This window comes from Cavia porcellus, unplaced genomic scaffold (assembly GCF_034190915.1).
Source record: "Cavia porcellus strain 051 isolate PalLab524CR breed Dunkin Hartley unplaced genomic scaffold, mCavPor4.1 scaffold_2, whole genome shotgun sequence".
NCBI lineage: Eukaryota > Metazoa > Chordata > Mammalia > Rodentia > Caviidae > Cavia > Cavia porcellus.
The window spans coordinates 50,221,807-50,237,897 of NW_026947485.1; the positions used below are offsets into that span (position 1 = coordinate 50,221,807).

The following is a 16,091-nucleotide window of genomic DNA, read 5'->3' on the forward strand; positions in this document are numbered from 1 at the left end:
TGATCATGGGCCCTCCCCTCACTCTGCAAGCTCTGTATATAAGTCCAGCACCTAAGAACCAAGGCCCCATGTCTTCCTTTCCCAGAGGCCTAACCCCTTCCTCCCCAGCCTCAACCCACACACCCAAGGGCTCCAAATTTACTAGTGCTCCCTTCCTCTCAGTGTGAGGGAGAGAAGTGAAGCTGTGAGTTGAAAATCGTCTCTGGGTTCTTCTGTACAGTACATAGCAATCCCCTTATCCTTCCTCCTCGTATTTCATGTTGCCTCGTTGGGGACTAATGTTTCCCTGAGGAAAGTCTCAGCTATCCAAAACGCACGTTCCTGTGCCCAGAGCCCACAGATGCTCTTTGGCCAAGAGCTTCCTTAAAGGTGCCCGCAGCCAGGCAGACGCATTCTTCTTCCCGTCTTACTTCACACCCAGGCATCACTTAGCATCATTTCATTTCATCCATTCCTGAGTAAAATCCCATGCCGCCACCGCCCCGCCCGGCGCATCGCCCCCTCCCTTGGCTGCGCCCCGCTGGAAGCAGAACGGACAGGGGTGCGCGGGAGGCGCGCAGAGCTCTCCGGGCTGCCTATGCTCGCTGAGCCTGAGGAACTGGGATGTGGGCGCGGCAGCCCTGGCTGGCCTTTATCGCTCCCCGGGTTCGTCTTTTGAAACTTTATCAGGGAGTCTCACCACTCGCCGCAGACGCGAACGGGGGGTGGGGTGGGGGGGCGGGGGCGAGGCGCCGGCAGCAGTGACGAGGCGCTCCGGCGCTGAGCGCTTCTGCTCCGGGCACGCATGGCGCCCGCACACGGAGTCTGACCTGATGCAGACGCAAGGGGGTTAATATGAACGCCCCTCTCGGTGGAATCTGGTTCTGGCTCCCTCTGCTCTCGACCTGCCTCATCCCTGAGGTCAGCTCTTCATGGTGGTAAGTCTATGTACCAGGGTGCGGGTGGATTTTGGAGATGAAAGCTGGGACTGCGCTGGCCAAATAGACGCTTCCACGCAACGCTTCCCCGCAGCTTGGCAGTTGTGGATTCAGGCCCGAGCCCAGACTGCTGCCCTCTCCTAACCCAGCATCCTGAACTGAACCCCTTTGCTTTTCTTGCATCTATTTGAGCTTTGACAACTCCAAAACAAAATCACACGCCCCTTCAAATGAGAGCTCTGATATTTGGATTTTTTGATCCATCTGAATGACAGGAAATTCGGTCATTTTCTCACCCTATTGAGAGACTCCTTAGCCTGGTCTCTAGCTCAAGCAAAGTATGTCTGTTGCACGTGTGTGCGCGTGCGCGTGTAAATTCATCTTGAAAACTACAACCATCTCCCCGGGCCCAGCATTCTCAGAAAAATGCACACACATAGCAGTTAGGAGGAGTAGAGCCCAAAGCTTGTGATTTTGCTTTATTTCCTGTCCTTCCACATTCCTGATGTTTCACCCCAGTGAGGCAGAAGAACATTTTGCTGTCTACAGGTAGAGACTATGGTGCTGATGCAAAGCTAGTGACCCTGAGGTGTCCACGGTGTTACTCTGCTCAAAACTGTCACCCCAATGAGTAACATTGCTGCTGTCCTTTGTGCACTAACCTATATTTATTTATTTTGCATAGCGATGGGACCTTGGTAGTTAACGGGTATTGGCATAAGTAAAAGTTTTGAAGGCATGTTCCTGCCGTCTTCAGAAACTCTTCCCCATCTCTGAACTGTGTGATATTGGAAAGAAATAGAATTGAGCTCTCTAATTTCCCTTTCCCTAAAAGTTTCAGAAAGATGCTAAAACACTAGTTTCGAAAATTTGGTTATAGTGGGCTATTTTTCAAAGAATCTGGCAACAGTAAGGAATCTCAGCCAAAAGAAAGAGGAGAGCAGAGAAAATTTTAGGAAGGCACTGGAGCTCTTCCACGGAGCAAGGTAAAGGCTTGGTGGGAAGAGAGTTTCAATTCTTTCCTAAGCTTCCTTTGAACAAGAGGTGTGTAGTCTTGACATTGCTGACATAGGATCAAAGATTGATTTATCAGACTGACCATTTTTCAATAAAATGACTATTTCTGTTTCCATGGGTGTATAAACATTATTTATTGCTTAGCCATTTTGTCACATTGTCTCTCAGCTGTCACTTAAATATATTTTTTGGAAGTCACAGCTGTAACAATTTTATGATCATATAAAATAATGAAAATACAAGAAAAAGACATTCTCCTTGTTTGATCGCTTCAAAAAACACCTATGGCAGCTTGGGTTTATATAAAAGGTACCTTTCTAAACATTTCACAACTAATAGAGAACATCTGGGTAGGGATGATGATGTAATTTTTTGTTAAAGTTTCTTTTCAAAAAGTACTTTATGGAGCTATAACGCTGTTTGATTCTTCCAAACATTTAGTGTCCTTAATAACAATAGAAAGAATTCTTTTCCAAAGATTTTCTATAAAAGCCAAAATGAAGTAGAAAATGGAAATATTTAAAGGATTCTTTAGTAAAAAAAGAGCAGCATGTCTGAGCAGAGTGTAATGTCAGATACCAGCAGGTGTTTATTAGATAGATTCGGACAGTTTTTAAGACATTAGGTCAAATAAATGGGATGGAGGAGCTTTTAAAGGTTGACTTCTCTCAAAACCAACTCCAGATACATTGTGTCACTTGAGAGCAGAATATTCTTGGGAAAAGAATATTCTCTTACCCTGCTCCAAGACCCACTGCCCCAAAATATGCTACCCCCACCCCACCATTCAGTTCTCTGGCTGGATGGCATGCAGACTTTGCCTCTACCATCTGCACAGAGCATCATGTAGTGGTGCTTGCTTGCTTTATGTGAAAGAGATACTCATCACTCCATTTAGAGCAGCCCTTCCTATGCCTCCCTTTTCTGCTTCTTCACTGAATTAAATAATCCTTGGTTTCCGATCATCAAATGCATAAGACATTCATATTTGAAAAGTTCTTTGAACTTGGCTGTCCTGGGGAACAGTGAGCCTCCCTGGGTATTCACATTGCTCTTGCTTATGTATTGGCTCATCACAGGTACATGAGTGCTACTGGTGGCTCCTCTAGGGTGATGTGTGACAATGTGCCAGGCCTGGTGAGCCGCCAGCGGCAGCTGTGCCACCGACATCCAGACGTGATGCGTGCCATTGGCCTGGGAGTGGCTGAGTGGACAGCAGAGTGCCAGCACCAGTTCCGCCAGCATCGCTGGAACTGCAACACCCTGGACAGGGACCATAGCCTCTTTGGCAGGGTCCTGCTCCGAAGTGAGTGTCTTGCCTTGGCCCAGCTCTCTCACAGCTCTCTCCTCATTTGCTATTCAGAGCTATCATTCATCTCTATTCTGTTTATTCCATCATTTGTGCTGTGGGTGGTATTGTCTTATTTTACAGATAACACCTGGAGAAATCAGGAATTTGTTTCTAAAGTCTTACAAAAGCCCAGTTCTACAAGATGACATGTATGCCAGATGGTTGTCTTTTGACTTTTTGCTGGATCACTTAATTTTGTATGTTCCTTCTTGGTAAGATTTTGCCCCTAGAAAGGAGAAAGCAGCCAAAGGGCTCTCTTGATTTTTTTTTTCCTTATCTTTCTTGGGGCTTGAACATTTTAAAAGAATTTGAGCAGAAAATCAGGATGGAATACTTAGATCTTTTATTAGCCAAATTTCTATGATTTTTTTTAAAACCCATAAAACTGTTACTAAGAAGCAAAGACAGATGTTTACTCTTTACCTCTGATCTCTTATTTGGTTAACTCAGCCTTAGGTGAATTTGTGTCTAAATTGAACAGTATTTTCAGTAGATTGGAAATTCACTATGGGCAAGGACCAGCCTGAATCCCCTGTACTTTGCTTGATGCCATGTGTACTGTAGGTTCCATTCATGTATTACAGTGAATGACTGGATGAACTTGTACTGAATGCCTGTTATTTTTCAGCTACATTTTCTTATTCATACATGTTTGAAGTACCTAATAATCATATTCATCATGGTGAATCAGTACAATTATATGTGGAAGATAAGAGTAAGGACCATATAGACTTAGATTTATTTTACTTTAGAAGATTTAAACATTATCTGATTACATAATGAACTCCTTGAACATTCTGAATATTAAAACTATCTTACTAGCTAGTATATAATCAGAGAAAATTAATTGAAAATCAGATTTTACTTTCACATAATACCTATTTACTAATCTGACATGATTAGTATTATCTATGAAATAACTTGGCCAATTTGCTATTGAGAAATCTGCCTGAAAACACAATAGTTTATGTGCAAAGCAGGAACTATACACTTGTTTTTTGCCCACCCCCACACCCCATTCCCAAGAAAATCATCCAGACTGTGCACTTGGTAATGCTTAACAGAGGGTGTTTCTATCATGTAATCATCACAGCCCTAGGGTTTTATGAGGCCAAATGCATAACTGAATGTCTCTAAAATCCCCCATGGGCGTAGTACTCTCTCTTAGAGTATCCCTAAACTTAATTTACTGCGATATTCTGCAATTTTATTCTCCAGTTTAAGTACTGTATTCTTCTGCATTCCTTTTGGAGTTTCAATATGACATCGCAAATTTTTGAAAGGAAAATTTCAGCTTCATGGAATTTTAAGACTTCACCTAGATTAGCTCACCAGTAAATCAATTAAAGTGCTAGAAGTTGTCAAAGAGAATTTGCAATATCTAGCACAAGTAATCTTGGGTTATATTTGCAGGCTCAGAGTTTTAAAAGATGCATATAGAGTTTTCTTGGGGCTTGAACATTTTAAAAGAATGCTCAAACTGCTCACAGCCATTTTCCAATGATTTAAAATTAGATGCCTTTCTCATTTATAGGCTGATCACCCTGAGATTCATTATAATGTCTTCATATTTAAAAATAAAACTCTTTAGATCACAAATCAATGAAAGCAATTTTGACTAGTGATTCTAAAGATGGTATCTCTGCCAAGGCTGGAGGTGCTGACACGGGTTAGAAGTCAAGGAGACATAACTAGTTTGTCTTAGTCTAAGATCTCAAGTAAATGAGAGATTCCAACTCATTTCTCTTTCTGATTTCTTTTGGGTAAGCTGTATGCTTTAGCAAAGTAATCAAAACTTAAAACATTCATGTTACACACTTCCTTTCCATTCTTTGTAGAAGGCTAGATTCCTTCCCAGACATTTATGCAGACTCTTGTGACTGCTACTGACAATTTTGTGTTGGTAATAAGAAGGCTGAACTTGTCCCAAAGCAGCTTATCTTGGAAATAATCATGAAATTCTAATAAAGTTAATTTAAGATTTTGACAATTAGTTGCTTGAAGAGAAATTTGCATGTCAGAGTTTTGAACTGTCCTTTGGAAACCTAAATGTGCTTGATGAGTAGGAAAGATGAACAGGAAAGGCAAAGGGCCACATCATTCTAGGGAGAATGTTGGAGTTACTAAAACATCCCATCCACAGTCAGGGAGAAGTGAAGAACATTTACCTGTTCTGCTTTAGAGAGCCAGAGAAACAAAGAACAATGTTGAGGAACATTTGTAGTTTTCTCTTTCAACACATAGTCATTAGTTACAGGCAGAGACAACTGCAAAAAGTTCTTAAAGGGCGTAAGAGTATACCTCCAGAATTGTAGAATAAGAGTTAAGAAACAAGAGTGATTAAGTCTCATCCTTGTAATATAAAAATAACCCCCCCAAAACAGCAAATATTTTTAAAGAGAGTTGAACAATCCATGACCTTTAAGAAACATTTTGTGACTTGCAGTGTTTCTTCTTCCCAGTAACAATCCATGACCCAAACAAAAATTTTGCCTATGTACATATTAGACATTGCTTGATTAATCACTATCCAAAAAGGAGAAAACTTTAATAGTAACATACCAGGAAGTATAAATATCACCATTTTGATTTAGATTTTATTTCATTTTGTGATGGCCTTAAAAGAATCAGTTTTGCTAAGGAGAAACCCAAGATCAAAATTTCTTTTGTTAAAAAGCCAACTCTTCTGATGTGCTACTATTTCACACATAGCATTTTAGTGATTCATCTAAAACACTTAACTGAAAACATCTTCAGACTCTATCTACAAGATACTAAAACATCTGGAGATAAAAATGAAAAGTCAGTCAATGTGCTAAATTTTTACTTAAATAACATCTAGCTATTTAATAATTTGTTTGAATAATAAATGACAAATATTTAGAAAGGTGATATTGTTGCTTCAGAAATTATTTATGAAATGTAGTTTGATTGTGATTTTTTTCAGCCAACAAGTTAATGTAATTGTTTACAAATTATGCCAGGATGAATTCTATGCCTAGAAAATTTATCTTTACTGCTTTCAAAATATATCTGATCACTGACATACTATCACTCATATCTTCTGTGCCTTTCCCCTAGAAGACCTAAAATCAGAAGATTTCTTTTTTCTCCTTAAAAAAAAGAGTATTGCTAAATATATTAAGCATTTAGGAATTTTCACTCTATGTGGACACTAAAATTAGAGCATAGAAGATAAGTAGGGTAACTATGAATAAGGAAATTTCATGAAATGGATATTGTAAATGGGTATAATAAAAACTTTATGTGTCCAAAAGCTGCTACCTGAGAGTTAGCCACATTTGCAGGTATCAGTTACTTTTTTAACACAACATCTCATTTCCATTCAGAATACGCGTGAACCCTATAATAATGAGCTAGGACTCTCTAAAACAATTCCATGACTACATATTCTTCTCTTGAGAACCTGCTACCTATGGCACATATTCATCTCACTGATTTTACCTGGCTATAGTGCATTCCTGATTCCTTTTTTGATGCTTAGAAGTTTGAGACAGGTATTTCTAAAGACTGAGGTAAGCGCATCTAACATGGTGTAGACATGTTTTCCTGATCTTTTAGCAGAGCAAATATTGCAAAGGACATATAATAAATTTTAGCACTGAATGACAAACGGAGACAAGAATGGCTTCCACGTAAAAAGGTGTTTTGTTCCCCAGCTGTGTGGTTCAAAAAGTCACACATGCTCATCTTGACATACTGAATCGCCAAATGGTTCTCTACTTTCTGCCTTACATTGGCATTAGGTTGTTCAGCTTCTATTTTGATTGTTAATATATTTGCTGCAGCAACCATTAATAAAAAGGCATGCTAATAACAATGAAATATAGCTCTACTTGAAAAACGAGGTGCACATGGACCCTAAAGAGCCTTATATCTGTCACTATATCACAACACCGTGTTATGAGTTACTACAGATTATTAAAATAATTTAATGTAGTTATTGCACTGAAATATGTACCTTTCAGCCTGTAAGTGAAAGTAGCCTGTGTTCTAATAAAGAACAATTCTGAGAAAGCACCCCAAAGGGTTCTTGCCCAAGTCTAATTATAGGCGGTAAATTTGTTTCCTTCCAGAAAAACCAAAGAAAAGCTTTTCACTGTCTTTTACCCAATACCAGTGATTAGTGCAGGTGTTCCAAAAGAAAGTAAATTCACCTTAATAGTTAGACATAGTATGTAACTCAAGGATATTGCATATTGCCTTCAACAATCTCTCAATTACTTGTGAAAGTTGATGTCAAGCCAAAGCTCTCCAGTGTTAATGCCAGGGGCTGGTTACTGCCTGAATTCTCCTCCCACCTCAACCCCTAGATTTCTCTGAATCCAGATTTTCATTGTGGATAAATTAAATGCATAAGAGTGTCTTCAGTCATGCCTGGAGGTTTGGAAGGCTTTTTGTTTTGGTTTTCCTGGGTTGGCCTTGGCCTCCCGAGTTCAAGCAATCTTCCCACTTCAGCCTGCTGAAAAGCTGGGACCACAGGCATGTGCAACAGTGCCCATCTTGGAAGGTTTTTTGCAAGGAAAATTGTGATATCTTGATCCCTCAACCCTTTTGTGGAACGAATAATAGGATTTCATATTATTCCTGTATTTTATGGATAAAGTCAATAAGATTAGAGACACCACAATACACTCTTCTGGGTCATCTAGGGTTCCAGGTAAATGCAGGGCACACATGCATATAAGACTCATGCAACCAGTAACTGGGCAAGGGAACTTTTCTCTTTTATCCTCTGTATTTAGGGAGAGCTGTCTAAGAGATATCTACATTAATGGAAATCTACCTTATGTATAGGATGTCTTGGCTGTAGAAAAAAATCTTTCTAAAATACCAGTGTCAGAAGCAGATCAAGTATTGAACAGTCACTATGCCAAAGTCAGAACTAGTGCTCCCAGATCACTTTTAAGAAAAACATTTTTATTTCAGGTAGTCGGGAATCTGCCTTTGTTTATGCCATCTCCTCAGCTGGAGTCGTATTTGCCATCACCAGGGCCTGTAGCCAAGGAGAATTAAAATCCTGTTCCTGTGATCCAAAGAAGAAGGGAACTGCCAAGGACAGCAAGGGCATCTTCGACTGGGGTGGCTGCAGTGATAACATTGACTATGGGATCAAATTTGCCCGTGCATTTGTGGATGCCAAGGAAAGGAAGGGGAAAGATGCAAGAGCCCTGATGAATCTTCACAACAACAGAGCTGGCAGGAAGGTATGGAAATGCAACTGTATCCATTTTGAGGACCCCACGGCCTTATGAGTCACTTAAGCAGAGCTTATCTTAAGCTTTCCTAGAGTTGATAAAATGCTGTATAGTGACAACTTTTCACAACCCCCCAGTCTAGAGCTTCTTGTTCTGAAGAATACCACCAAAGGGGTTAAAGATCCCCACCCACACCCCACCTTCCTTCTCACAGCTGAGCTAAAGGAATCCACCCATTGCTTTTGGCATTGTATCCAGTCAAGTGTTTTATGGTCCCTCTGGATACTCTATCATCTGGGCAGGAGGTAAAACCTGTGGGTGAGGATAGTGCTTCATCCTGCACAGCAATGGTACACTGAATGTTTGTAGTTAAGCAATATCAAGACCCAGAGTAAACCAGGGATAATGGCATGTTCCTGTAATCCTAGCACTTTGGAAGACTAAGGCAGGAGGATCACAAATGATCCCAGCCTAGATAATGTAATAGCTTAGCAAGACCCTGTCTTAAAATTTAAAAAAAAACTTAAAAGGGTTCTGTGAATGTTAGCTTGGTGCAGAGGCCTGACCTCAATCCCTAGTACCACACAAACACAAAATGTCAGAGTTTCTTCTTCCAAATTTTTCATGAAAGATTCATTGGGCATGGTGTTGAGTTCTTTTAGATTTAAAGATTCTCTTAAAACCAGACTTACCTCCAGCTCATAAAAACCCCAAATTGTGGTTTCTGGTACTGGATGAGAAAGAAGACCAGAGGAAGACACAGCCCCTTCTTCTTTCACCCTGACAAACCTTCTGGGATAGAGGTGCCTGGTCATTAGTCACTCTCGTGAAATACTTAAAGCCCTTGAGTACTCAAGTGAGTCAGTAAAAAGTCAAGACTAAACCTCAGGTTTCAACCCCTAGTCCAAGTGTGCTTTGAACAGAATTAAATTAGGATTCATGCCAGTGTTCAGAGTTATTGATGAGCTATCTGTGACAGCCCCATTTGAATAACAAGGGATCTGAGTGCCACACTTTATGCCTTTGGGGAAAAAGTATAAACTGGCTGAACTAAACAAATATTTTGTCAGAATCATTATAGAATAATCTAATTTCCATTGGAACAAGATAACCATAATTTGCCTTTTAGCAACACAACTGAAAATGTGCATGATATTAACCTATAAAGAAAGATCAGCATAAAATTGAAAGGCCCCAAGGGGAGCTTTAAAACAAAAAATAATAGAGAAAATACAGATTTATTTGGGTCTGGAAAGAACAAATATCAGTTAAGGGAAATTCAAAGGATATAGCTCTTGCTCTAACAATGGATAAAGTGACCTGAACTGTTTACAAATAGCACCTTTCTTAAACTTTTAAAAATAAACATTATTTCATGAATTTATAAAGTTTTGGTGACTACTGCCAAGAATATAGGCTATGGTTGTGCAATCCTGTGAATGTTGGTAATTGCTGTTTAGGCAATGATTTAGATAAAAGAATTTACACTGACCTTTGTTTTGACCTTGATAGCACATGTATGAGTTATAAAGTGTGGTGTCTTTGATAGAAATATGCTGCTTAATTATTCCAACAGGGCATACAGTTAGATTCCTATGTTTGGAAAGAAGAAGGCATATGGTCTTACACTGTACCTAAAAGAATGTTTACTTATCAAAATAAATGTTAATCTCGCATAATAGGTCATAGATATTGAATGTTTCAACTCTTTAAGACAATAGATCTTGGCTATTATATTCTAGGCCCTGAATAAACACAACTTTTAATGTAAATCACATGATTATTCACTGTGTAGAGGTGAACAGCTGTCAGGCCTCAGCTATTCTCCCGCCTACTCTGCAAAACTTAGGAGGCTACTTATGATTGGAATAAAAGTGCACATGCTGACTTTTTAAAATGTGGCTTTAATTAATGGTGGGTGGGCAGACTTTTTCAAGGAGATGCATGATGTCAGTGAACATGAACTTTAATGAGAGTAAACGTATTGAGATAAACATGCGTCTCTAATTCTCTTTTTGTGGTCATTAGACCCCCGGTCTTTACTCCCCCTTTGTACCAACAGGTTTGTGAGCTCAAAATGAGAACAGGCTGGGCTTTTGTCTGAAGGTGGGCCTCCTGAGCAAAAGCCTTCACTGGCCAAGTTCTAGAAAAGTCCAGCCTCCCAAGGATGCTACAGTGACAGTCCATTCTGCCCCCTTCTTTCTCCTTCTCTTCTCTTTCATTTCCTATTTCTCTTCCTCTTCTTTTTATACTTCTTAGTATTTACCAAATTGTCCAATATGAACATCTGCTTTTCAAACTGAGAGGTCAATATCGTTTATTTAAATGAAAAATTATCTCCTTAAAGATTTTTCTGTTCAACCAATACTAAAAGAATTGAATGTTGCCATTCATACCCGGTCTTAATCTTCCCAATACTCGGTCAGTTCGAGTCATTTATTATAGTAGCTGATTAGAGCACCCTCATGTGCTTCTATACTGTGATATCATTTGGGTCATCTGTGCTGTACAATCATTTATTTTAATCATTTTCCCTGTTCACCTTGTTCACCGGAGACTCATCTTTGATTGAGTCTAGTTTTTCTCCTTTCAAATAGAACCAAAAAGATAAATCTACATGGCTCAAAAGCAAATATTCTCTCAAGAAGGAAGTTCCAAGGCTTCCTCAGCCACTCTTTCCAGGGCTAAAAAGCCATGCTATCCAAACTTCCAAATTATACTTTGTGGTAGGCTTTGGTAAATTACATGCAAAAAATAGCAAAAGGTCAATACCTAGCTTTGTTCCTTTCCATTTGCTTGTAGAAGGCTTTTAAATCAGTCCACTCTTCTTTAAAATAAAATAATCATAACTAAATTTTCCTAAAATAATTGGTATCAAAATAATCCATGCATCCAATCAAATACTACCCAGTCAGCCACTCCAAAAATTTCCATAAGAATAAGAGAAATCCATACCAACGTTTTCTGCAAAAGGTGTCCGTTACTACATGGAAAATAGAAAGAACCAAGAATTTGAGATCAGATTCATTTTAGCATTAATTGCACAGTGCCAGTGACTTTGCTGACTGGATTTTAGCTGTTTGCGTAAGTAACATAAAAGATAATATGTGGTTCTATGGGAAGACAAGTATAAGGCATACAGCAGATAATGTGACATATGATAGGTGCTCAGTAAAAGTTAGTTTCTTTCCTATTAGTGAAGGTTGTTTGTAACTCAGAAAAAAGAGTTTGGCACAATGTGAACTGTAACTCAGAATTTAATCAGATCACCCCACCTGGCCATACTCATTTTCTACACATTCTAACACTCATTTTCTGTACAGTCTAATAAAAAGGCAAAAAGTATTTTCTAATTTATAGAGTATTATCAAACGTTTTATAACAGTTTCTTTCTGAAATCCCCATAGAAATATAAAATGCAAAATATTGTAGTGTTAATGTTTCTGCTTTTCAGATGTGAAACTAGGCCTCCACCAAATGGAAGTGACTAACCCAGGGTCATACAATCCTGAAATGTTGAGCCTGGCATTCAAACTCAGTTGTGTTTGCTTGTAGGCACTTTCTGTTTCTATATTAGCTGTCTTTAGAATTTCTAAGAAAAAAAATAAGTAGTATTTCTATCTGTAATAAAAAGAATAGCAGATGTTGCTTTTGAAAGGTAGTTTTATTGATGACTTTTCTCTCTGTATGTTTTCACAGATTTTTAAAATTAACACGTATTCATTTTTAACAATAGGGAGAAAGTTTGAAAGTTGAAAATATAACCGCTAATTGTTATGAACATGCCCCAAACAATTTGACTTTACTTGGGAGATTCACAAAATTCCAACTAATGTCACTGTATGTTTGAAAGCACTATTCCTGTGTGTTATTAAACTACCTTTGGCTCAACAGATAATTTATTAAGGAATTTACTTTGGAAAAGGCACCATTTTGGATACTAAGTCAATATAAATACAAAAAATGAATAAAGCACGAACACCCCTGACCATAGAAAACTAATTTTTATTCAGGGAGACAAAAGCAATGTAATTGCAAGGCAAGGTCATAGAAAAGTCAGCAAAGGGGTCAGCTGTGAGGTAAATTACTGGGTGTTCGAGCTGGAGATATGATTTCCCATAGCTGAGAAAGGGCAACTCTTTTTAAAATGAAGGGACTCAAAGACAAAAAGATACTGGAGGACAGAGTGTTTCATAAAGTTGGGAAATGATAAGGCCCTAAGGTAGAGCCCAGGACAAGGTTAATGGGAGCTGAGGCTGGAACACTGAGTCTCAGCCGTATCTGAAGAGCCTTAAATACCATGTAGAAACATTTGGATATCACTGGGAAGGCATTGAATAATAGGGAGAGATTTCAATACTTAACAATTTTTTTACATTTAATTTTCCTAGAGTCTACTTTGGTAGACTGACGGATTTCAAAGTTTCTGTAAAATTTTTGAATTAATGACTTACAAAGTAATTTACTAGCCAAATTGTAAGATAACTTCCTGGGTTTCACTTTTAGCCTTAAATTAAAATATAAGGTACAATATAGTAAGCCTCTGGATGTTTAAACAAAAAATTCACATGTGGCAACTATATTGATATTGATACTGTATTTTAACATGCTGGTTAATACTATTATTGACTAATACACTAATTAGGAGTGCTTAGCCATGGCTAGCATCTTGACTAAAGTACTATAGAGAGTAGGACACTGAAATCAGAAAACTGGTTCTAATACTTAAGCACAACCTAATTAGAGTTGCTATATAAACAGGAGGTAGGTGCCATTATCATCTGCTTTTTGTTTATGAGGATCTGAGATATAACATGGTAGCCAGAATTAACAATTGATTGAATGCATTTGCTAACTGAAAATGACCTGAAATAACTTCGTTTGATGCCCTATATTTCACATAAAGCAGCCCAAAGGATGAGGGGCTACAGGGGCTTTGATTGCACTCCCTGCCCAAACAATTCCCCACCCAAAGCAATACCAGAGAACCATAAAGTCTGAGAATGTGGCCCACTGGGTTACTGGAATAAAAGAGACCCTTCTAAGTTCCATGCACAGGAAGTGCCTCCAAAGTAAACACAAAAGGATGTTGTGTAAGATGTAAGCACAACCTTACATGCAAGGAAATCTAAGTTCTCATAAAGACTTCAAAGAGATCCCCTGATACCACTTCAAATAATAAACAAATAATGAATTTGACCTCAGAGAACTGGGGCATAATGAAAAAGAAATCACACTCTTAAAAGTGAGGCATATCAATAGGAAAAAAAGTTATGAAACCAAACTATTACAGAGCCAGACTTCATTAACCTAACCCTCCTTTCAATAACCTTGAACAACTTTATTAGGCACAAATTGCACTTGGCAGATTTTCTGATTGGTCTCCTTCATAAAATTTGAAAAATCAGATCAGTTCTGCCAGTCTCACCCTTGTCTTATTGGACCCCAAAATAGGATGTGCTAAGTACTATAGTCTTGATATGTCATATGAATAAAAAAGTAACAGGGATTAAAGTCCCAAACAAGGAATAATACTTAACAAAATTATTACAGTTCCATATAAAGTTCTATTATTAATAGTAAATGTTTTTTATACCTGCCTTATTACTCAATTAGAATTATATATATATATAGTCAACAATAATGTTCTTAAGTTCCACAGATATAAATTGCACACCTTATATTTTCTAGCTAAGCCCACCCACAGTCAGTTTTTAAAGAATGATAGTGCTCAAGAAATCATAATGTTGTACTGAAATTAATAAATGTTTGAACAAGCAAATCAGCTGCACAGTTTGCTAATAAATAGTTCTTCATTTCCTAGTTCCAGAACATGTACGGTTGAAGGGTATAAATTGGTCTACTTTTCAGTAACTCCTATCTTTGAGATGTAGACCTGTCAAAAGGACTTAATTGTTAATAAATGTACTTGGCTTTAAGCCAGCATCTAAAAATGAAATAATATGTTTTTAATGGGTGTTTCCCTTAGGAAAATTGACATAAGACCAAAACTATGTTAGCTGTTTTGTGAAATATACCAATCTAAAAAGTATTAACATTTCTTCAAATGCTCAAGTTTAAGTAAAGTAGTTTAAACACAGCATACAAAGATCTAAAGTAAATTCTAAATAGAGTTTTAAGGCAGAATCAATTGTTATGTTGACAAATTCCTCACACAGTATAAAGTAGATGACTTTTTTTCTGATAGGTAAATGTAGGGTTTGTAAACTTGTAAACAGTGCAAGGTTGCTGGTACTTACAAGAAAAAAATTTCTATGTTCTGCAAAGAAATTAACCCAAGACACCTTTGGGATTATGTGGAACTCAGTTTTCAGAAAAGCTGACTTTAGAAATCATAATTTAATTCTTTTTGGAGGAAGTTTGCCTTTATAACTGGCAAAATAACTCTTTTCAGACTATAATTAAATATGCATAATAAGTATAGAAATATATAGTAGAACTTACTGGATCTGGGGAACAAGATCCCTGGCATTGGCAACCTACAGTATGAGAAACACTAGCCAGTGAGTTGATGCCTAGAATTTGGCATCAGATGAGCTGAATTATCTCACTGCAGCCTAAAGACCTCTGCTTCTAGGTGTCTCATATCTTCATCTGTGAAATGGGCATCATCATAGCATATATCTTTTATGCTTACGTGGATTAAATAAAATAGTAAATATACTTAGCATAGTTTAATGCATGATAAGAACCTGTTGAATGTAATGCCCCATTATATTTTGACAGTAAGTTGGAGCAGAGAAATGTAAGACAGAATCGTTCTGTACAGTATATGTATATCCTCTTTCCATAGCTTTTTTTCTTTTAGACTTGTGTCTCCAGTACAAAATACTAATGTCTTGAAATTTCTTTTAAAACTAATTTTTGAAGTATAAAATAACCCCTGCATATCAAAAACTTTAAAATGTTCAAAATCAAAGACCTAAAGAGCACATAAAAATTTTAGCACTGAAGTAATTAAAAGCCTATTGAATTTTTGTTGAGAAAAGTTATATATTAGATTAAAAATGGTTTCCATAAAATAACTACTGGAACAATATTACTGTCCTTAGGACAATTCATCTGTCTTTTTAAAAGTACCCATATCTATTAACAATCAGTGAGCTTTCCAGACTCACTGTCTCATTGTAAGAATTGCGCAAAACAATCAATGGTAGTTGAGAGGTTAACATGTATTTGAGGCAAAAGAAGCAGCAACAGCACCAGCACCAAAAAAAAAGGTCTCAAGGAAAAAACAAAGTGCTCTGAAAGAAAGAGCTCTGCAGAGTGAGTAGGAAAAGTGGTGCACTCTATAGCATGCAGTGCAGGTTGCTTAGGAGGCTTGCAGCAGCTGAGGGCTTAGTGGCCACTAAGCTCACTGTGATGTCAGATCTAGGCTGTCCCATGAAAAGCCTGCTTATCTCATACCAGAAGACTGGTATAATGTACATTGACTAGCCTGATCTCATGAAGATCCTATGCCAGAAGAACTGAAGACAGCATTGTCCATGATTAACAGGTCCTCTCCACTACAGATAGGTCATACCCAATGCCTGCGCCTCTTTTGTCATGCCCTGGTCTCTTGCC

General features: G+C 38.1%; 1 protein-coding gene across 1 annotated transcript in view; it reads left to right on the top strand.

The window, feature by feature from the left end:
* Window positions 1–475: 475 nt before the first annotated feature.
* The window catches only part of Wnt2 (Wnt family member 2), a 41,566-nt gene continuing 25,950 nt past the window's right edge, over window positions 476–16,091 (top strand). The window contains exons 1-3 of the mRNA XM_003475139.5: window positions 476–917; window positions 3,014–3,240; window positions 8,236–8,513. Coding sequence (XP_003475187.1) covers window positions 835–917; window positions 3,014–3,240; window positions 8,236–8,513 — 588 coding nt within the window. The 5' untranslated portion in view covers window positions 476–834. The remainder of the gene's footprint in view (window positions 918–3,013; window positions 3,241–8,235; window positions 8,514–16,091) is intronic.